The 23,495-nt window shown below is 39.1% G+C and overlaps 1 protein-coding gene across 1 annotated transcript in view; it reads left to right on the top strand.

Moving 5' to 3' along the window:
* The window catches only part of LOC102422327 (vascular endothelial growth factor receptor kdr-like), a 353,529-nt gene that overhangs the window by 60,651 nt on the left and 269,383 nt on the right, over window positions 1-23,495 (top strand). Inside the window, exon 3 of the mRNA XM_014465282.2 lies at window positions 21,085-21,181. Within this exon, the coding sequence (XP_014320768.1) occupies window positions 21,085-21,181 (97 nt within the window). The remainder of the gene's footprint in view (window positions 1-21,084; window positions 21,182-23,495) is intronic.

The following is a 23,495-nucleotide window of genomic DNA, read 5'->3' as shown; positions in this document are numbered from 1 at the left end:
GGTATTACATAAGTGTCCTTATCCCCCCATTGCCCCTCCTCTCTTGCTGCCTTTAATATTCTCTCTTTGTCTTTAACCTTTAGCTTTTCAATTATGATGTGTCTTGGTGTGAACCTCTTTGGGTTCATCTTTTTGGGATGCTCTGAGCTTCCTGGACTTGTATGTCTACTTCTTTGACCAAGAAGGGGAAGTTTTCTATCATTATTTCTTCAAATAGGTTTTCAATTTCTTGTTCCCTCTCTTTTCCTTTCGGCACCTCCATGATGCAAATGTTGATATTCTTGAAGTTGTCCCAGGACTCCTTATACTATCTTCACATTTTTGGATTATTTTTTTTCTTTTTGATCTTCTGACTGGATGTTTTTTCCTTCCTCATATTCCAAATGATTGATTTGATTCTCAGCATCATCTATTTTACTGTTGATTCACTGTAAATTATTCTTCATTTCAGTTAGTGTATACTTAATTTCTGACTGGTCCTTTTTCATATCTTTGATGTTCTCACTAAGTTCCTTGACATTCTCACTAAGATCCTTGAAGCTCTAATTAAGTTCCATGAGCATCCTTATCTCTGAATCTAGTGGTTTGCTTGTTTCCATTTCATTTAGTTCTTTTTCTGGAGATTTCTTCTGTTCTTTCATTTGTGACATGTTTCTTTGTCTCTACATTTTGGCTGCTTCCCTGTGGTTTTTTTTCTATCTACTAGGTAGAACTGTTATATCTCCTGGAATTGGTAGGGTGGCCTTGTGTAGTAAGTGTTCTATAGGGTCCAGTGGCTGAGCCTCCCCAGTCACCTGAGCTGAGCACTCTAGGTGGGCTATGTGCACTGTCTTGTAGTTGAGACTTGATTTCTGTTGTCATCACTGGGAGGGATAAACTCTAAGACAATTGACTGTGAGGACCAGCTACAACCACAGCTGAAGAGCTAGTGTACAGGAGACACCTCTATGGAGCAGGAATTTCTTCAATGGGGCTTTGGTACTCACCAAGTTCACCCCTTGAGTATGTCACCCATGAATGTGTAGAGTTGTAATCTGCCATGGTCTGAAGCTGTCCATCTGGTGCACTGGTTCTAGGCCCCCCGGAGTTACAAAGTCAGACACTGCCTATGCCCTGCCTAAAGCCACCTGGCACAAGTTACAGAGTGATCTAAAGATGGCTCCTACTTGTGCTGGGCTAGGAGGTGCCCAAGACAGGCCAATCTCTGAACCTTCTCAGGCTTCTGCCAGTGCCGGGCCTGGAGCCACTTATCAAGAAGTATGGGGCACACTGAGTCCAGCTGCTGCTTGTTTCAGAGATTTTAGGAAAGTCTGAAGCCTGAGCCAGAAAAGGCCATTTATATGTAAAAGAAACTGCTAGCAGCTTGAGTGAGTCTGCAAATTGGGTGGGGTGGGATTTCATGGAATCAGCAGGGCAGGGTAAACAGTGTGGGCCAGATTTATGGAGACTAAAAAATGGTGTCTGCCAGTCATCTCAGTGGGAAGGAGGTCCCTGCACTTTTGTCTGGTAAAAAACTACCCCTGAGTTCTTACCCTGATGCCAGACAATTTAGTTCCTCCCCGTATGTCTCTATATGTCCCTTCTCTTTTAATCTGCTGACCCAGCACTGGGGCTCTGAGGGAGCAAATCTATGTCAGTCCATGTGCTGGCCCTTTTATTTTTAATTTTTTAATTTTTAAAATTTTTTATTGTTTAATTATTACATATAGCATTACATATGTCACCTTTTCCCCCCATTGACCTCTCCCGGGCCACCCCCACCCCCCAGCACATGCCCTCACTCCCCCCTCCCAGTGTCTGTGTTGATTGGTTATGCTTATATGCATCCATGTAAATCCTCTGATTGATCTCTTACCCCGCACCCTCCCCTGACTTCCCTCTGAAGTTTGACAGTATGTTTGATGCTTCTCTGTCTATGGATCTATTTTTGTTCATCAGTTTATGTTGTTCATTATATTCCACAAATGAGTGAGATCATGTGATATTTATCTTTTTCTGACTGGCTTATTTTGCTTAGCATAATGTTCTCCATGTCCATCCATGCTATTGCAAATGGTAAGAGTCCCTTCTTTTTTACAGCAGCATAGTATTCCATTGTGTAGATGTACCACTGTTTTTATGCATTTGATTAAGGTATTACACATGTGTCCTTATCCCCCCATTCCCCCTCCACCCATCCCCACTGATGCCCTCACCCCCCTGGTGTCTGTGTCCATTGGTTAGGCTTATATGCATGCATACAAGTCCTTTGGTTGATCTCTCCCCTTTACCCCCACCCTTCCCTACCATCCCTCTGAGGTTTGACAGTCTGATTGATTCTTTTCTGTCTCTAGATCTGTTTTTGTTCATCAGTTTATGGTCATTATATTCCACAAATGAGTGAGATCATGTGATATTTAGTATTTTTCTCTGACTGGCTTATTTTGCTTAGCATAATGCTCTCCAGTTCCATCCATGCTGTTGCAAGTGGTAAGAATTCCTTCTTTTTTGCTACAGAATAGTATTCCATTGTGTAGATGTACCACTGTTTTTTTTAATCCATTCATCTGCTAATGGGCACTTAGGCTGTTTCCAAATCATAGGTATTGTAAATTGTGCTGCTATGAGTCCTTTCTGATTGGTGTTTCTGATTTCTTGGGATATATTCCTAGAAGTGGGATTACTGGGTCAAATGGGAGTTCCGTTTTTAATTTTTTGAGGAAAATCCATACTGTTTTCCACATTTGCTGCACCAGTCTGCATTCCCACCAGCCGTGCGCAAGGGTTCTTTTTCTCCACATCATTGCCATGTGCTGGCCCTTTTAGAGGAACTGTATGGGTCTCCAGCTGCCTCCATGTCACTCAGCCATAATTCCCACTGTTTTTTACAGCCTGACATTATGGGGACTTCTCTTGCCAGCATTGGAACCCTTGGCTGAGTGGCTTGCTGTGGGGCAGAAACCTCTTGCTCCTCTTGGGAAACCTCTTCAGCCAAGATATCCCTCCCAATTAAAAACATTCCACATGTGGATGTTGTACCAGCTCTTCTGCACTGCCACCCCTCCTACCAGTCTCAATGTGCTTTCTTCTTTAATTCTCTACTTGTAGGACTTCCATTCAGCCAGATTTCAGGCAGTTCTGAATGATGGTTGTTCTGTATTTCAGTGGTAATTTTGATGTGGTTGTGGGAGGCTGTGTTTACCTACACTGCCATCTTGGTTCTTCTCCAAGTACAAATCTTTTATATCTTTGGTTAAATTTATTTCTAGTTATTTTATCCTATTTTGTTTTTGATGCAATTGTAAATTAGTTTGCTTTCTTAGTTTCCCTTTCTGACAGTTCATTGTTGGTGTATAAAATTAAAACTTTCTGGATATTAATTTTATATCCTGCTACTTTGGAAAAATGCATTTATTAGATCTAATAGTTCCTGGTGAAGTCTTTATAGTTTTCCACATGCAATATCATGTCATCTTCAAATAATTACATTTTTTGTTCTTTTTTTTCTGATTTGGATGCCTTTTACTTCTTCTTGTCTGATTGCTGTGGCTAGGAGTTCCAGTACTACGTTTAATATGAGTGGTGAAAGTGGACAACTCTGTCTTGTTCCTATCTTAAGGAAAACACTTTTCATTTATGTCCATTTAGAATGATGTTGGCCATAGTTTTGTCATATATAGTTTTTATTTATGTTGAGATATGATCTATCTATTCCACTTTGCTGAGACTTTTTATCATAAATGGATGCTGGATTTTATGAAATGCTTTTCCTTTATCTATTGCTGTGATCATGTGATTTTTATCCTTTATTTTGTTTGTGATGTATCATGTTTATTGACTTGCAAATATTGTACTAATCTTGCATACCTGGAATAAATCTCACTTGATCATGGAGTATGATCTTTTGTAATACATTGCTGGATCCTGTTTGCTAATATTTTGTTTAGAATTTTGGCATCCAATTAGTTACAACTTGGTCAGATACCTAGTCTTAGTGGTAAAAGAAGTGAGGATATATAGTGTTTATTCTGGGCAACCATGCACTCAGCTATAAACTTCGTTACTGGGTTAGAGAATTTTTATCACAGGATAATTTGCTTACTCTGCCACATAATGCTACTATAGGCCAAGTTACTGATTGTGATCTCCCAAACATGCATCTATGAGGTTTTTTATTCCTGGGCACTCACCAGAGAAACTTGTCTTCCCTTTTGACCTACAATTTCATCAGAGTACAAAAAAAGTACTGCCCAGACAATGTTGCCCAGTGGTTGAGCACTGACCTATGAGCCATGAGGTCATGGTTCCATTTCTGGTCAGGGCACATGCCGGGGTTGCAGGATCGATCCACAATAGGGAGAGTGCAGGAGGCAGCTGATCGATGATTCTCTCTCATCATTGATGTTCCTATCTCTCACTCTGCCTTCTCTCTGAAATCAATAAAAATATATTAAAAATAAAAGTACTCTGCAGCAGAGTTTCCGCTGAACAGTCCACCTCTGCCTCTTTGCCTTACCCCTACCCCTAGGACCCACTTACTCAAGCCAGCAGGGATCCACCAGACAAGCAAACATGGGCTTTCTCTATGCTCTGGATACCTAAAATTCTACTTTTTTGTCACTTGCCCTATTGTACAACCTACAAATCTTATTTGGGTATGTCTTGATTTATTGGTGACTGCAAATGTTCCCAATTCTGGGGCTATTTTCAATTTCAAATCCCTCCTGGAAATCATATCATACAAACCATATACTTCCCTTCTCTTTAATCATCCCCCCCACCCACCACCTACCACATCCATCAATCAGGCTTGTCCAGCCAAGACTAAGGGCCTTGATAAAACTGTCTTTGTGTTTCTTGTTCCTTCTTCCTCTGGTAACTGCTCTGGGAAATGAAGTGAAAATAATGGGGCTAAGTAATAAAATGGCCAGACCACTGGAGAAATGGCTTTGGATTCTTCAGACCGCCAGGGCAACTGTTCTTGCTTCATAGTTCTAGTTTCTCTGAATAGTAGACTTTTTCCAGGGCAAGACTGTCACTAGAAATCCAGGGAGGATGGGTACATTTATATTCTCCATTTTATGAGCTTTTAACCCCATGGGATGCCAGAGTGAAAAGGGGGCTTTTTAGAAATCACAAAGCCTAGCTGGTCTGGTTCCCCTTATTTTATGGATAAGGTAACTGTGAGCCAAAGGATAAATGACATGATATGTCCAAGATCACACAGCCAGTCCGAAGCAGGATCTGGATTAGAAGACTGGCCTCTTGTCAAATAACAGTTAATGTGGATTGAGTGTTGCTATATATCAGACACTTTTGTAAGCACTTTATACATATTGATCCACTTAACACAAAACCCTATCAGGTGGGTGCTATTTATTACCATCTCCATTTTACATATAAGGAAACTGAAGACTAGATTTGTTAAGTAAATTTTACACAGTCACAAAACTAATAAGTGGAAGAGTCAAAATTCAAACCTAGGGCATCAGCTCCAAACCCCATACTCTTAAGCATTCTGCTTTCCTGCCATTCCGAGTCTAGACCTGGAAGATTATTTAGCCCTGCCCATGTCTGACAGATGATTCTACCAACCATCTGGACTAGCCTGGCAGATACAGAAAAGGGCAGGATTTTTCTGGAAATGGCAGCAACTGGGTCCTGCTGATCCCAGTAAAGTTCTCAACCACAGCCCATGTGTGGAGGAGCAGCAACATATTCTGTGTGATGGAACAATACTGAATTGGATACTCTAGGATGACTGCTGTTAATCTGAATCTTTCTGCCTACTTCATGCTTTGCTTGTTGGAATTTGCAGTGCTAGCTGCTCTCCCTGAGGAGGGAGGTCTCCTCTGAAGGATGTCACAGGTAGGGACCCATACACAGTTAGTTTTAGATATATTGTCCTTTGGAAGCATAGTTTTAAGAAAATGGAAGAGACACTTCCAGTTATCTATACTCTTCAGAAATTGCGTAAATGCATAGATCATAGATGACACAAGTTTCTTTGGACTGCAGGGAAATAAAGTGAAGTAGAAAACTTAAGAAAAAGAGACAGCCTGCAGAAGGGGAAAGGGAAGGAGAAGGAGATTACTTTGGTGGATATCTGGAGATCCATTGTTAAGAATTGCGCCCCCCCCTCCACTCCATAGTTACCTGCATGTTTTCCCTTCATCAGCAACTGGCAGTCCCAGAAAGGATTTTCAGCCCTTATTAAAGGTCAGGAAAGAATCTGCCTGATCTTGGCCTGTGATTAATAAGAGAGAACATTTTGATCCAAGTGACTCCTTCAGAAGGATACACTTTTCTGCTCCTGATGCATTGACAACCCAGGCCTGGCTTTTCCTCTTGGCAAATGTTGGCATAAATGTGTAGAAATGAGTTTGCCTCAACACCAGTAGCTCTAGAGTTTGAGGTATTATTTTCCAGAGTTTTGAAAGGAATGTACCTGGTACGAGATTCAAGTGAAAATGACTTTAGGGAGAAGTGGCTGTGTGGGGTGCAGGAAAAAACTTGGTTTGAGGTTTCTTTGTTGCCTCATTTTTTTTTCAGTTCTAAACCACATGTATCTGGGGGAGTTATAAATACTTCAGTCTCAGTTTTTTTCCAGATTTATTCTTTTCAAAGGATCAACGCAAGTTAAGTATTGTTAGAGACAGTGCTGACATTTAACCACAATGCACTGGTTCAGCCCTTTTGGTTGGCTACTGGTTAGGAAAAAATGCTATAGTGGTTAGGAGCACAGGCTTTGGAACCAACTGCCTAAGTTAAATCATAGTGCTACCATTTACTAAGTGTATTCTTAGGTGACTTAACCTCTTTTTGTCTGTTTTATCATTGTTTTAAATGAGGATAATAGTAGTACTTATTGGTACTTGTGTATCTCTTGATGATAGATAGCCATACGTGAATGCTATTCACTCTTGTTAGTGTTCTGGCCATCAAAGGACAAGGATTCTTTCTGTGTCCCAAGTCAACATTTCAAATTTATGTCAAAATTATTATCTTCCAAGCTACTGGACTATAGCTCCTAACTTTTTCTTTTCTCTTTTTTTAAAAATATAGTTTTATTATTATTTCAATTATAGTTGACATATAATTATTAGTTTCATGTAGACAACCCAGTAGTTAGACATGTATATGACATAAATTGATCACACCCATAAATCTAGTACCCAGCTGACACCATATATAACTATTACATTATTGCCTATATTCCCTATGCTGTATTTTACATCTCATGACTATTCTGTTACTATCAATTGATACTTCTTACTTTTCCTTTCTCACCCATCCACCCAAACCCACTCTTATCTGGCAACCATTAAAATGTTCTCTGTATCTTTGAGTATGTTCCTGATCTGCTTGTGTGTTTATTTTATTCATTTTTTTTATTGTTGAGAGTATTACAGATGTCCGCTATCTGCCTGCCTAACCCATGGGAGGTGGGGAGGAGATTGGATCTCGTTCCCAAGCCACTCACTTCAATGTTCATCTAAGATTCTGTCTATAGTTTTTTCAGGGAAAAAAAGCTCACCACAGGCGTCTGTTGGATATAGCCAACAGTCCTTTATGCCATATTTGAGCTTGGCAGAGTGGTGACACCAGTATTTGGAGGACGGAGTTAGTGCACTTTCTCTAGCTTGTGCTGTAAGAGTAGAAGTGATAGGCCCTGGGAGATGGTGCCTGAGAGCAGCATGGGACCTCAGAAGCCTACCTTCCATATCTCCAGAGCTGTGCCACCCAGACACTTTCCTTATGGCTTCTGTATGCCCTTAGTCTCCTTCCCTCTATTAGAGCCCTGGGTGAGTGCCCAAGACTGAATACCTGTGTGTTAGTTAAGGAGATTGCTCTGGATTCAAGCAGACTTCCTCCTCTTTCCAATGGACAAAGTCTGCACTTATTTTTGCTGCCAAATGCTATTCAAGCTCTTCTTCCCAGTCCTGGTGTTCTGGATTGGGGGTCCCAGAATGGGATTAAGACCCATTTCCTCCAGAAGGGGCTTTTGCAGCTACAATATTTCTCAAGCTTCACAGCTGCTGTCCCTCGGTGCAAGGACCAGTTCTTCCCGTGTCTCTGTTCTTCTTAGCAGTCTCTGTGTAGCACAATTTTTTCAATCCTTGGTATAGCACTCTTATTCAGGTGTTGTTTTGCTGTTAATTCAGGTTGATTGATCTAAATTTTAGTTGTAACTCTGGTTCAGAGCTGGGAGGAGGTGTATGTTGCTTTTACCTATTCCACCGCCATCTTGGAACTCTTGTTTATTTTGTTTTTTTGATTCCACATAATAAATGAAATCATCTGGTATTTGTCATTCTCTGTCTAACTTATTTCACTCAGCACAATACCCTCTAGGTCCATTAATTTTTTTGCAGAAGACAAGATTTAATTTTCAATGGCTGAGCCATATTCTTTTTTTATTATTTTAAATTTTGTTGGTGTGACATTAGTCTACATGAATATATAGGTTACATGTATGGGTTACTAATTTACAAAATCTGTATATAGGACCATGTGTCCACCACCCAAAGTCAAATCTTCTCCTGTCACCTCATATTAGAACCCTCTTCTTCCCCCACCCCCTCCCTCTGGCAACCACCACACTGCTGTTTGTGTACATGAGTTTCAGTTTTATATTCCACATATGAGTTAAATCATATAGTTCTTAGCTTTCTGTTTGACTTATTTCACTTCACATAATGTTCTCAAGGTCCATCCATGTTGTTGTAAATGACTCTATTTCACCCTTTCTTATGGCCATGTAGTAATCCAGTGTGTATATATACCACATCTTCTTTATCCAGTCCTCTATTGTAGGGCACTTTGGCTGTTTCCAACTCTTGGTCACCATGAATAATGCTACAATTAACATAGGGGTGCATATATCTTTGCATAGAAATGTTTTGAGTTTTTCGGGTATATACCCAGGAGTGGAATTGTTGGGTCACATGGTAGCTCTATTTTTAATTTTTTGAGGAATGGCCAGACTGCTTTCCATAGTGGTTGTACCAGTCTACATTCCCACCAGCAGTGAATGAGGGCTCCCTTTTTTCTACAACCTCTCCAACACTTGTTGTTGCTTGTCTTGTTGATAATGGCCACTCTAACTGGTGTAAGGTGGTATCACATTGTAGTTTTAAAATGCATTTCTCTGATTGCCAGTGAGGTTGAACATCTTTTCATATACCTATTTGTATGTCTTCTTGGGAGAGGTGCATTTCCAGGTCCTCTGCCCACTTTTTCCATTGGATTGTTCATTTGTTTGGTGTTGAGTTTTATGAGTTCTTTATATATTTTGGAAATTAAACCTTTGTAGGAGCTACTGTTTACAAATATCATCTCCTATCTGTTTGGCTGCCTGTTTGTTTTGTTGTCCGCTTTTGCTGTGCAGAAGCTCTTCAGTTTGATATAGTCCCATTCATTTATTTTTGCCTTTACTTCCCTTGCCTTTGGGGTCAAGTCCATAAAATGTTCTCTACCACCCAGGTCCATAGTTTGGTACTTATCTGTTTTTCTATGTGACTTATAGTTTTGGGTATTAAATCTAAGTCTTTGATCCACTTTGAATTAATTTTTGTACATGGGGACAAACTGAAATCCAGTTACATTCGTTTGCATGTGGTTTTCCAGTTTTCCCAGTACCATTTATTGAAGAGACTATCTTTACTCCAATGTGCATTTCTGGCTCCTTTGTCAAAAATTATCGGTCCATATATGTGTGGTTTTATAGCTGGGCTCTCTATTCTGTTCCATTGATCTGTGTATCTGTTTCTCTGCCAATACCATGCTGTTTTGATTATTGTAACTCTGCAGTATATTTTGAAGTCAGGTAGCATGATACCTCCAGCCTTGTTTCTTTTTTTTTCAGGATTGCTTTGGCTATTCTGCGTCTTTTGTGGTTCTATACAAATCTGATGCTTTCTGGTTCTATTTCTTTAAAAAATGACATTGGGATTTTGATGGGGATTGCATTAAATCTGTGTATTGCTTTGGTAAAATGGCTATTTTAACTATGTTGATACTTCCAATCCATGAACACGGGATATTTTTCCATTTCGTTGTGTCTTTATCTCTTTTAATAATGTTTTGTAATTTTCAGTATATAGATCTTTCACGTTCTTTGTTAAGTTTATTCCTAGGTATTTTATTCTTTTGGTTGCGAGTGCAAAAGGAATTCTTTTCTCCATTTCTTTTTCTGAAGTTTTGTTGTTGGTATACAGGAAGGCAATGGATTTTTGTACATAGATTTTGTATCCTGAAACTTGACTGTATTTGTTTATTGTTTCCAGTAGTTTTTGGTAGAGTTTTTAGGATTTTATATATACAGCATCATGTCATCTGCAAAAAGTGACAGTTTGACTTCTTCCTTCCTTATTTGGATGCCTTTTATTTCTTTTCTTTTTTTTTTTTACTATTTTTTTAAATTTATTTTTTCTTTTTTTGTTTTTTTTTTCCCTTTATTGAATAAGATATTACAAATGTGTCCTCATCCCCCCAATCCTGCCCTCACCCTCACCCCCTGTTGTCCACATCCATCATTTATGCTTATATGCATGCATACAAGTCCTTTGGTTGAACTTTCCCCCTCCCCGCACCCTCCCCTGCCTTCCCTCTGAGTTTTGAGCATCTGATCGATGCTTCTCTGTCTCTACATCTGTTTTTGTTCATCAGTTTATGTTGTTCATTATAATCCACAAATGAGTGAGAGCATGTGATATTTATCTTTCTCTGACTGACTTATTTCACTTAGCATAATGCTCTCCAGCTCCATCCATGATGTTGCAAATGGTAGGAGTTCCTTCCTTTTTACAGCTGCATAGTATTCCATTGTGTAGATGTGCCAAAGTTTTTTAATCCATTCATCTGCTGATGGGCACTTAGGCTGATTCCAAATCTTAGCTATTGTAAATTGTGCTGCTATGAACATAGGGATGCATATATCCTTGCCTTATTACTTTGGCTAGTACTTCCAGTACTATGTTGAATAAGAGTGGTGAGAGAGGACATCCTTGTCTTATTCCTGATCTTAGGGGAAAAGCTTTCAGTTTTTCTTCATTGAGTATGATATTGGCTGAGGGTTTATCATATATGGCCTTTATTAAGTTGAGGTACTTTCCTTCTATTCCTATTTTATTGAGTGTTTTAATCATAAATGGATGTTGTATCTTATCAAATGTTTTTTTTTCTGCATCTGTTGACAAGATCATAGGATTTTTATTCTTTGTTTTATTAATGTGGTATATTATGTTGATTGATTTATGAATGTTGAACCATCCTTGTGCCCCTGGAATGAATCCTACTTGATTGTGATGTATTATTTTTTGGATGTACTGTTGTATTCGATTAGCTAGCATTTTGGTTAGGATTTTTGCATCTGTATTCATCAGGGATATTGGTCTGTAGTTTTCTTTTTTGTGTTATCTTTGCCAGGTTTTAGTATTTGGGTTATATTGGCCTCATAGAATGTGTTAGGAAGTATTGCCTCTTCTTCAATTTTTTGGAAGAGTTTGCGAAGACTAGGCTTTAATTCTTCCTTGAACGTTTGGTAGAATTCACTGGTGAAGCCATCTGGTCCTGGACTTTTGTTCTTTGGGAGGTTTTTGATGGTTGTTTCAATTTCCTCACTGCTGATCGGTCTATTTATATTTTGCAGTTCTTCATGATTTAGTCTAGGAAGGTTATATATTTCTAGGAACTTATCCATTTCTTTTAGATTATTGAATTTGGTGACATAAAGGCTTTTGTAATATTCTAGTATGATCCTTTGTATATCTGTGATGTCTGTGGTGATTTCTCCTCTCTCATGTCTGATTTGTTTTATATGGATCTTTTCCCTTTTTTCCTTAGTGAGTCTAGCCAGGGGTTTGTCGATTTTATTAATCTTTTCAAAAAACCAGCTCTTTGTTTTATTAATTTTTCTACAATCTTTTTGTTCTCTATTTCATTTAATTCTTCTCTGATTTTTATTATTTCCTTTCTTCTGCTAACTTTGGGTTGCTTTTGTTCTTCTTTCTCTAGTCTTTTTAGGTGTGATGTTAGGTTGTTTACTTGGAACTTCTCTTGTTTTTTGAGATAGGCCTGTAGTGATATAAACTTCCCTCATTACAGCTTTCGCTACATCCCAGAGGTTTTGATATGTTGTATTATCATTCTCATTTCTCTCTATATATCTTTTTATCTCATCTTTTATTTCTTCTTTGACCTAGTCATCTTTTAGTAGTATGTTGTTTAATCTCCATGTATTTGTAGGGTTTTTTTTTTTACCTCCTTTTTGCAGTTGATTTCTAATTTCATGGCATCGTGGTCAGAAAATATACTTGGAATAATTTCAATCTTTTTGAATTTGTTGATGCTTGTTCTGTGACCCAACATACGGTCTATCCTTGAGAATGTTCCATGTAAACTGGAGAAGAATGTATAGTCTGATGTTCTGGGATGAAATGTCCTGTAAATGTCGATTATATCCATTTGGTGTCGTGTTTCATTTAAAGCTGATTTTTTTTAATTGATTTTTTTTGTTTGGTTGATCTCTAGAGCTGTCAATGGAGTATTAAGGTCTCCAACTATAATTGTGTTTTGATCTGTTTCTGCCTTTAGTTCTGTGAATAGCCGCTTAATATATTTTGGTGCTCCCTGGTTGGGCGCATATATATTAAGAAGTGATATGTTTTCTTGATGTAGTGTTCCCTTTATCATTATAAAGTGTCTATATTTGTCTCTTGTCATCTTTGTTATCTTGAGATTTATTTTATCAGATATAAGTATGGCTACACCTGCTTTTTTTGGATGTTATTTGCTTGGAGAATCATTTCCCATCCGTTTACTTTGAATCTACCTTTGTCTCTGCTGTTTAGATGTGTCTCTTGTAGGCAGCATATGTTTGGGTTTTGTTTTTTTCATCCACTCTGCTACTCTGTGCCTCTTTACTGGTGAATTTATATCATTTGCCTTTAGGGTAATTATTGGTGTATGAGGATTTCCTATAACCATTTTATCTTTTGTTTTCTGGTAACTCTGTGCCTCCATTGGTTCTTTTCCTTTATGCTTCTATCTGTTGTTTTTGTTTGGTGGTATTCCATACATCTTTCCTCTGTTTCTTTTTTTTTAAGCTATATGTCTTGTTTGGGAAATTTCTGTGTGTGATTGCCATTAGTTTTATAAAAAGTGAAGTTGCATATATACCATAGTTTTTTTTCTTCTTTTGAGTACATCTGATCTTCATCTTCCTTTGCCTGTCCATACCTGTCCTTCTTCCCCTTGTATGTTTTTATTGTCACACATTATCCCTGTTTATGCTGCGAGTTTTTGGCAATCCTACTGGTAGTGTTATGACCTTATGTTCTTTGTTTCAGGTAGAATAACTCCCTTGAGTATTTCCTGCAATGGAGGTTTCTAGTAATAAAATCCTTCAGTTTCTGTATGTCTGGGAATGTTCTTATTTCTCCTTCATATTTAAAGGATAATTTTGCTGGATATACTATGTGTGGCTGGTAAGTTCTCTCTTTCAGGTGTTTGAATATTTGATTCCACTCTCTTCTGGCTTGCAGAGTTTCTGCTGAGAAGTCAGGTGAAATTCTGATGGCTTTTCCTTTGTAGGTCACTTCCTTCTTTTCCCTGGATGCTTTGAGGATATTTTCTTTGTCACTAATTTTTGACAGCTTCGTTACCAAGTGCCTTGGAGAGGGCCTCTTTGGATTGAGGTAACTAGGTGTTCTGATTGCTTCTTGGATTTGAGGATCTAGTTCTTTCCATAGGTTTGGGAAGTTCTCATCCACTATTTGTTTTAATAGATTCTGCATTCCATACTCTCTCCCTCTTCTGCTATGCCTGTGATTCTGATGTTATTTTTTTATGGAGTCAGAGAGGTCTTGTAGGGCTATTTCATATTTCTGTATTCTCAGGTCTTTCTCTTCTTCCCTCAGGATAATGTCTTGATTCTTATCTTCAATATCACTAGTTCTTTCCTCTAACTCAGTGGTTCTCAACCTTCTGGCCCTTTAAATACAGTTCCTCATGTTGTGATCCAACCATAAAATTATTTTCGTTGCTACTTCATAACTGTAATGTTGCTACTGTTATGAATCGTAATGTAAATATCTGATATGCAGGATGGTCTTAGGCGACCCCTGTGAAAGGGTCGTTTGACCGCCAAAGGGGTCGCGACCCACAGGTTGAGAACCGCTGCTAACTGGTTGGTTCTATTTTCTGTGCTCATCAATTCACTCTTAACTTCTTTAATTGTCTACTTCATTTCCAAGATTTCTGCTATATTCTTTTTTTGACAATTCAATTTCTTTGGAGAAATACTCGTTTTGTTCATTGATTTGTTTTCTGAGTGTGCTGAATTGCCTGTCAGTATTTTCTCGTATCTCATTGAGTATTTTCAGAACTGCAATCTTAAAATCTCTGTCATTCAACTTGCATAATTCCATGTGTTCCAGCCTGTATTCTGGGGATTTTTCATTTTCTTTCTGGTCAATGTTGTTGTGGTTGTTCCTGGTGTTTGTTGTTTTCCCATTTATCTCTGAGGAGCTCTTTCTACTCTGTTCCAGTAGATGGCGCTGAATTGCAAGATTCCCCCCCCCCCCCCCCCCCCTCCCCGTGGCCTCACAGTTTTGAGCCCCTGCAGCTTCCATAGGGCTGTACTGCCTCTGCTGCTTGGGGATGAGGTTTGTTTTTCCCTCATAGTAATGGCGGTCCCTGACCACCGAGGGTCCAGCCCAAGCACCCCTCCTGGGGTTCAGTCACAGAGGGAAACTGTGTTTCTACTGCAACAGCTATTGGCTTACAAACAATACACTCCTGGAAACAATTCAAGGACAACAGGAGGCGAGACCTGGGAGTCTGATCAGTGTCAGGGCTCTGCAATCTACTTTCTTTGCCTGAGAGCCAGCAGCCAAGCCCAGCTATGGGAAGCGACTCTGTAAGGAGAGTGTCTGCTGACTCGCAGCTTACGCATGCAACTCAGATCCCATTCACAACGTGCCCCCACGGGTCAGACACTCTCTCCGTTTGTGTGAGTGACCACACAATGCTGCCACTCCAGAGGCTATTCCGACAGCCAGCCACTTGTTGGGTTAGCTCTGTTGGTCCATACCGGCTGAGGAAACTGCCGGTAACTGCTGCTGTCAGTTCCCAGCTGCGCTGTGGACACGTTGCTGCACTGTAGCTGTATTTGGCTTCCTTCCCTTCTCTCATCTCCCTACTTATTCCAAGGAGCCCACCTTAGTTGTTCCAGTGTGCAGGTCTCTCGAGTGTGCATCTGTGTTGAGCAGAGACTTCTTTGTTGAATTATAGGTGGTTATTTTGTTGAAAAGTTAGGGGGAGAGGATAGACTCGCCCTTATGCTGCCATTCCTTTAATGTCACTCCTGAACCATATTCTATTGTGTATATGCAACATTTATTCTTTATCCATTTATCAATGAATGGACACTTAGGTTGTTTCCATATTTTGGCTATTGTAAATAATGCTGAAATGAACGTATATATGTCAGTTAAAATTTGTTAAAAATAACTGTGGCCCAGCCGGTGTGGCTCAGCAGTTGCACATGGACCCAGGAACTAAGAGGTTGCTGGTTTGATCCCTGGTCAGGACACATGCCCGGGTTATGGGGTTGATCCCCAGTAGGGGGCGTGCAGGAGGTAACTGATCAATGATGCTCCTCTCTATCATTGATGTTTCTATCTATCCCTCTCCCTTCCTCTCTATAAAAATCAATAAAAACATATTAAAAAATAAAAATGAATAAATAAAAATAACGGAATAAATAACAGAAATAATCTGTTAATTTAATTATAAGCAAATCTTGATAAAAGCTTCTTAAAATTAACAGGATGTTAATTTTCACATGACATATGGACCAAAAATTGTGTCCATTAAATTTGAAGTCCAGCCCACCCAGTGTGGCTCAGTGGTTGAGCATCAACCTATGAACCAGGAGTCACAGTTCGATTTCCAATCAGGCACATGCCCAGGTTGTAGGCTCGATCTCCAGTAGGGGACATGCAGGAGGCATCCAATCAATGATTCTGTCATCATTGGTGTTTCTATCTTTCCCTCTCCCTTCCTCTCTGAAATCAATAAAATATATATGTTTTTAAAAATTCAAAGTCCATTATATTGAGGTCCACAAAATCCAGGGTTTACTTCAGTTTTATTGAAGAATTCTGGCTTCTACAAGAGCATTTTCAGAAAACAAAACCAATGCCAACAGCTGGTGGTTGTACTGGGCAACAACCAGTACAACACAGTATACTGAACACAAGTGTTCTGGGAGCTCATGGAAACTCCTCCCTGTCTTCATACACACAATTTTCTATTCCCAGGCCAAATTCAGGTTCAGAAGACAGTTTATTAGCCTTTAATAGTGATGTGAATGGTAGAAAGTTGAGGCAGAAAATTAAGGGAAATACTGCTGTATAATAATAATAAACAATGGGTAAATAATAAGTTTTCAATGTAATAACTTATTTAATTCTCACCTTAAACATGTGTGATAAGTTCTGTAGTTATGCCTATTATACATATGAGACAGTTGTGGAAGAGTTAAGTAAATTCCCCACTGTTATATAGATAATTAGAACTGAATCACAAATTCAGGTGGTCTGCCTCCACATTCGGTGTTCTTAAGCTCTGCACTAGATATGATGAATTGGAATCTTTCAAATCACAGAACGTTTCAGTCAACAAACATTTGTGGCATTGTTTACTGACTTGTCTGATCTCCCACAGCTTTTTAAAATACTTTTTGTAGCATTTAATATACTCAATGAAATCATTTGTTGATGTCTGCTTCTCTTACTAGACTGTGAGCTCTTTAAGGGCAAAGACTATGTCTGAAGCCTCTGTTTCACACATGGCACCATTAACCTAGGAAATGGTTTATGGTTCTTGAATTGGCCATGGGGCAACCTTCTGCTACTAGTATGTGCTCTGGAGTGGGGGTACACAGGTGAATAAACACAGTTCCCAACATCAGAGAGCTTCCAATCTCTGAGATGGCCAGACATAGGAAAAATGGCCATTCACCATAAGGCAGAGTGAATTGAGACCTATAATTATGGCCTCATAGTATGTTGCTGGAACCTCAGAGAAAGGATAAATTAATTCTCAATGAACTTGGAATAAAATGTTTTGGATAATATTGCTATGAAATATAATGTAAAATAACACCACCACTCAATGCAATTTAGTTTTAGTTCCATTTTAGCCACTTGCGTGGACATTTTGGCACTTGGACATTAGCCCTGGACTTGGAAGAAAGACAAACTATACTTCATAGATGTAACATTGAGGTTAGGCAGACACAAGGTTGAATCCAATCCCTACCACTTATAGGCTATCTGACTCTAAACCTCAGTTTTACTTTTTGCGTCCTCAGTTTTCTGAATTTCTGAAAGAGGTATAATAACACCTACCTGGTAGAGTTGTTGTGATGATCCAGTGAGTTAAGTAAAACTATTAGCATATTTAGTAGGTACTCAATAAATAGTAGTTTCCTTTCACTTTAAACAATTGACAATACATATTTTTGCTTTCTGGCATATTTAGTTGCACTTACTTATTTTGAAAGGCAATTTATTATCAATGTATATAATTGAAAATATATCTAAGGGTCAGCTGCACCCTTAAAAATGTTGCCTAACAATCTAGGTCCAAATTGAGCAACAACATCACATATGTCAAACATAGGATTTCTATAAAGAATAAGCAAATAACACAACTCAAAAAGAATACAAATACACCCCTTCCCCAATGTTACAAAGATTTAAATAGACACTTTTTAAAAACGTTTTTTAAATTGATTTCAGAGGGGAAGGAAGAGCGAGAGAGAGACAGAAACTTCAATGATGAGAATGATTAATAAGCTGCCTCCTGCATGCCCCCTACTTGGGATGGAGCCTGCAACCCAAGCATGTGTGCTGACTGAGAATCGAACCATGATCTCCTGGTTCGTAGGTCGATGCTCAACCACTGAGCAACACTGGCTGGGCTGAATAGACACTTCTTAAAAAAGTTATATGGATGGTCAATACACACATGAGAATATGCACTACATTATTAATCACCAGGGAAATGCAAATTAAAACCACTATAAGATATTCCTACACACTCATTAAGTTTGTTATACTTTAAAAGATTGACCATATGAAATGTTTGTAAGAATGTGGGACAACTAACTGGACCTACTATTCATTGCTAGTGAGATTGCAAAATGGTCCAAACACTTTGGAAAACAGTGTGTCAGATTGTTAAAAGGTCAAATACTAGTATATGCCTACTACATGGCCCAGTCATTACACATCTACATATTCATCTAAGATAAATGGCAATAAATGTTCACATAAAGACTTACATGAATGTTCATAGTAACTTTTTTTTATTCTTTATTGTTTAAAGTATTACATATCCTATCTAATAAAGAGGGAATATGCAACTGACCCTCACACCATTGCAAAGATGGCGCCGCCCACAGCCAATAAGGAGAGAATATGCTAATTGACTGCCCTGCCCTCAAAGATGGCAGCGCCCACAGCCAATAAGGAGGGAATATGCTAATTGACTGCCATGCCCTCAAAGATGACGGAGCCCACAGCCACAAGATGGCAGTGCCCAGTCCCCTCAGCCCCGCCTGGGCGGCAGGCAGGCCTGGCCTTGCTGCAGGCCTGCCTCCAGAGTCCCCTAGTCCCTTTAGCCCTCCAGCCACCCAGGGACGGCCCGAGGCACAGGCAAGCCTCGGATGGCAGCTGCCCAGTCACCCAGGGCCACCCAAGGCTCAGGTAACCAGGGCCAGCCAAGGCTTGTGCTGCCAGCAGTGGCAACAGCAGAGGTGTGATGGGGCGTTGCCTTCCCCTGATGGCCGAGTTGCTTCCTGCCCCTGAAGGCTCCCAGACTGTGAGAGGGGGCAGGCCGGGCTGAGGGACCCCCCCCTTCAGTGCATGAATTTTCATGCACCAGGCCTCTAGTAGTATTACATATGTCTCCTTTTTCCCCCATTGACCTCTCCCTGGCCACCCTCACCCCCAAACTCATGCCCTCAAGACCCTAGTGTCTGTGTCCATTGGTTATGCTTATGTGCATGCATACAAGTCCTTTGGTTGCTCTCTTATTCTCCCTCCCCTGCCTTCCCTCTGAAGTTTGATGGTCAGTTTGATGCTTCTCTGTCTCTGGATCTATTTTTGTTCATCAGTTTATGTTGTTCATTATATTCCACAAATGAGTGAGATCATGTGATATTTATCTTTCTCCAACTGGCTTATTTCATTTAGCATAATGCTCTCCATGTCCATCCATACTGTTGTGAATGGTAAGAGTTCTTTCTTTTTTACAGCATCATAGTATTCATTGTGTAAATGTTACACCGTTTTTTTAATCCACTCATCGGCTGATAGGCACTTAGGCTGTTTCCAAATCTTAGCTATTGTAAATTGTGCTTCTATGAACATAGGGGTGCATATATCCTTTCTGATTGGTGTTTCTGATTTCTTGGGATATATTCCTAGAAGTGGGATTACTGGGTCAAATGGCAGTTATATTTTTAATTTTTTGAGGAAACTCCATACTGTTTTCCACATTTGATGCACCAGTCTGCATTCCCACCAGCAGTGCACGAGGGTTCCTTTTTATCCACATCCTCACCAACACTTGTTGTTTGTTGATTTGTTGATGATAGCCATTTTGACAGATGTGAGATGGTACCTCATTGTCATTTTGATTTGCATCTTTTGGATGATTAGTGACTTTGAGCATTTTTTCATATGTCTCCTCGCATCTCCATAGTAGCTCTTATTCATAATAGCCAGAAATTGGAAACAACCCAAATACTCATGAACAGATGAATAGCTAAACAAAATGTGATCATATCCAAACAATGGAATATTGTTTGGAAATATAAAGGATTGAACTATTGATGTATGCTATGACAGGCATGTGTCTCAAACTCATTACTCTGAGTAACAGAGCCAGGCATGAAAGAGTATATACTATGTAATTAAATTTATTTTAAAATTGTAGAAAATTTAAACTGATCTCTAGTGAAAGAAAGCAGATTATAGGTTGCCTGGGGGGGCAGGGGTGGAGAGACAGATTACAAAGGGGCACTAGGAAAGTTTTAGGGATGATGGATATATGAATTATTTTCATTGAAGTCATAGTTTCATGTGTGTATATATGTGTTAAAACTGATGAAATTTGTGCTGTTTTTTTAATTTTAATTATATTCAATCAAAGTATATTTAATTACCATACCATCTTAAATATTTCTTTCTCATGCAATGGTGCATTGTCTGGTGTTCTGCTGAACTAGGCTGGTTCTGCTGGGTTTCACTTGAGCCTGTGGTGTCTAGGTCTGTTCCAGTTGTCTCTCATTCCCCTTGGAACAGTAGCCTATCTAAGTTGTTTTGTTATAATGATGGCAGAAAAAGAAGAGATTGAACAAGAACATGAAATGTTTACTAAAACTCCAGACTGAAACCAGTGCTCTATAATCTCAACCCAAATTCAATTGGCTAAAATCAATTATATATCAATAAAATCAGATATAGATGTAGGTACTCAATAAGTGTGTATTTGGCCAAATCAAACACCAAGCCCCAAATCAATGGGGTGGGCAAATAGACTTTTTGCACTATATTGGGTAGTAATGAAAAGTAATTGTAAACAATGATTCAATATATCGCAGGTGTGTACTGTGGAAAGCCACACAACATGCATTTTCCCGTCAAAGAGGTAACAACCTACACCTAATTTTGTGTGTCTTCCAGTTTTGTGCATACATAAATACCTATATTTTCTTCTTTTACACCAACAGTTACATACTATACATATTATTTTTTTTTATTTTGAGACTATTCTATATCATTATATAGTTCCATTTTTTTCTGTTTTACTGCTGTGTATACCATCATATGTATATGCCATAATTTAATCAGTACCCTATCAATAGGCAGTTGGCTGTTTCTAATAGTTTGCTATTACAGAAATGCAGTAGTTGGCTTTACTATATATATATCAATTTACTCATGTGGAATGTGAAATGTTATTTAGATACATCTGATGACTAATTGATAAATTCTAATAGCAACAAATTTTATCTTGGTTCAGGTCTTGCCAATAAAGAGATCATGATGAAACCAGAGATGAGTATTCTTGGAGACCAAGTGGTAATCCAGGCTGGTGGAACATTTGACATAACCTGCAGGTAACAATATCAAGGCCCTTGAACTTTTCCTGATTAAAAGACCCATGGTAGGGAGTTCAGAAAAGTTGAGTCTTTGATCACACTCCAAATTTTTTATTTCTTTCACAACAATAGAGGATAGGTTCTGAAAGGTCAGGTTCCTTGCTACTGGTTTTTGAAAAGTGTACTTCCCTGAGTGGAGCAGAATAGCTTTTCAGCTGAATCCAAGTATCTTTGTTTTTGGCTCCCTTATTTATATTATTACTTTTTTCACACATCTCATAAAACTAAGTTGACTGTTAAAGTCTTTAATATGCCAAAATGCATGTTAATTATCTTGGCAAGTATCTGCTCTTAACTTGTCTGTTTACAGCAATGCCAATAGCACACGGTATGTGCCCCTGTACACTCTCCTTTGTCATGGTTACATTTTTGAATGATTAAATGGTACCTATTTCCTTGATATCTACAGTGTCACATTTCTTATAGACTCACATGTATTTGGCCAAAGAAACAAGTTCATGTTTTCAAAAATACCTAGAGAAATGGAAGTGGGTACTTCTCCTTTTCTTTGTGTTCTTCCTTTTGGTGAATTACTGGAAGATGGAAATACTAGCAGAAAGAGAAGTTTCATTTGAAAGACCCAACCAGAATTTAACATTACAAGAAGCGTAAGTATGAGGGTTTGGGAGAGAAAGCATATAGAGATGGAGATGTGAGAAATATTCACAGAAACTGGATGAGAGTTGAAACTATATGAATAGATGAGGATAACAGGGAGGGTGTATTGCGTGAGGAGATAAAAGAATATTGGTCATAATCTTGAGAAGCCTCTGTGCTTCTAGATTATATGGGTAGAAAGGGGACTTGGGAAAGTATATGGTAAATAGGTAAGAGGGAGAAACAAGGGCGAACTGTCATAAGGGAGAGCAGGGTTTCAAGAAAGGAGTGGTCAAATTTTATGGCATAGATGTAGGTGTTAAATAAGTGTGTATGGAATTTAATTGAACTGAAAACAGAATGTAATACTTCCTTCTTCTCTAAGATAGCCAATGTCCTAGTGTGTCAATAAAGGTTATATTGTAATATGTGCAATAGGAAATCCAAGTTAACAGTGGATTTTGGAAATAAAGTTTAATTATTTCATGGAAAAAAGTCCAAAGGGTGGATATCTGGGGATGGCATGCCAGTCCCATGAAATCATTAGAAACTCATACTCCTTCTGTATTGTAGATAGGTCTTCATTAACTAATGACTTTCATCATATGGTCCAAAATAGTTATTCAAACTCCATTCATCATGTCTGTATTCCAGCTAGTTAGAAAATAAAAGTAAGGTAAAGAAAGGCATGCCTTCTATCTCTGAGAACATTTTCCCGAAACCTCTGTACACCACTTGTGCTTATATCCCTTTGACCAAAACTTAGTCACATGATCACACTTAGCTGCAAGAGAGGCTGGAAATGCAATGTTTTCCCCAGGAAGTCGTATGTCCAACTAAAAAAAGTGAATATTTTATTGCCATGAAAGAAGGGGAGAACACATATTGTCATGCCTAGTGAGTTACACAAAAGTGAAGTGATGGTGATATTTAACTTCTATTTTCAACTGGGGGGGGGGGGGTCGGTCCTTCCATCCTAGGTCTTGTAGATTCCTGTACTCACCCTCCAGGGGGTGCCCTTTCCTAGCTGCCTGGGCTTCCAACAATACATATGAGTTTTTAATAAGGTATTTGATCCAGACATTTGGGTTTTGGAGGGTGTCTTTTCCCCACCTGTACACCTACTTAGAAACTTCTCTGGGTGTAAAGCATAATTGAGGAGTCAACCGCAGTGCATTATCAGACTCTGCTCATACAGGATCACTTTACCCCAGTGACCCTAAATGGCATCTGATCTATTATTAGCTATCATATAGAATCTGCCACCAATGGCCTGCTTGTGTTCTGGTCTGTCATGTTTCAATAGGTCATACTTATTTCAAGAGCTTCTTTCCAGGATATACTGAGCGCTCTGGGGCTGAGGGGCCTCCTCTCCGTGTCCCGAATGGAGAGGGAGACTTGAACCGGTTCGTGCAAACTAGGAAGAGCTTTTGGGATTAAAGAATAATGAAAGACAGACATAAAATAGATTAAAAGCTTGGTCTAGGTGTGGTGCCTGCCCTCTGGAGGGATATAGCACGCAGAGAGAGAGCCAGCTCCAAAAGCTGATTTATTATATACTCAAATTACAGGAAGTTACATCACATCTGGGTGGGCCTTTGACATCATGAGATCCATCCCCTTAACACTGGGTGGGAGAGTCAGACTAGGTGTCCTCGAGTCTTTGACTGGTCCC

Source organism: Myotis lucifugus, unplaced genomic scaffold (assembly GCF_000147115.1).
Source record: "Myotis lucifugus unplaced genomic scaffold, Myoluc2.0 scaffold_4, whole genome shotgun sequence".
Taxonomy (NCBI): domain Eukaryota; kingdom Metazoa; phylum Chordata; class Mammalia; order Chiroptera; family Vespertilionidae; genus Myotis; species Myotis lucifugus.
The sequence above is the reverse complement of the archived record's forward strand: the minus strand, read 5'-3'. Positions and strand labels throughout refer to the sequence as shown.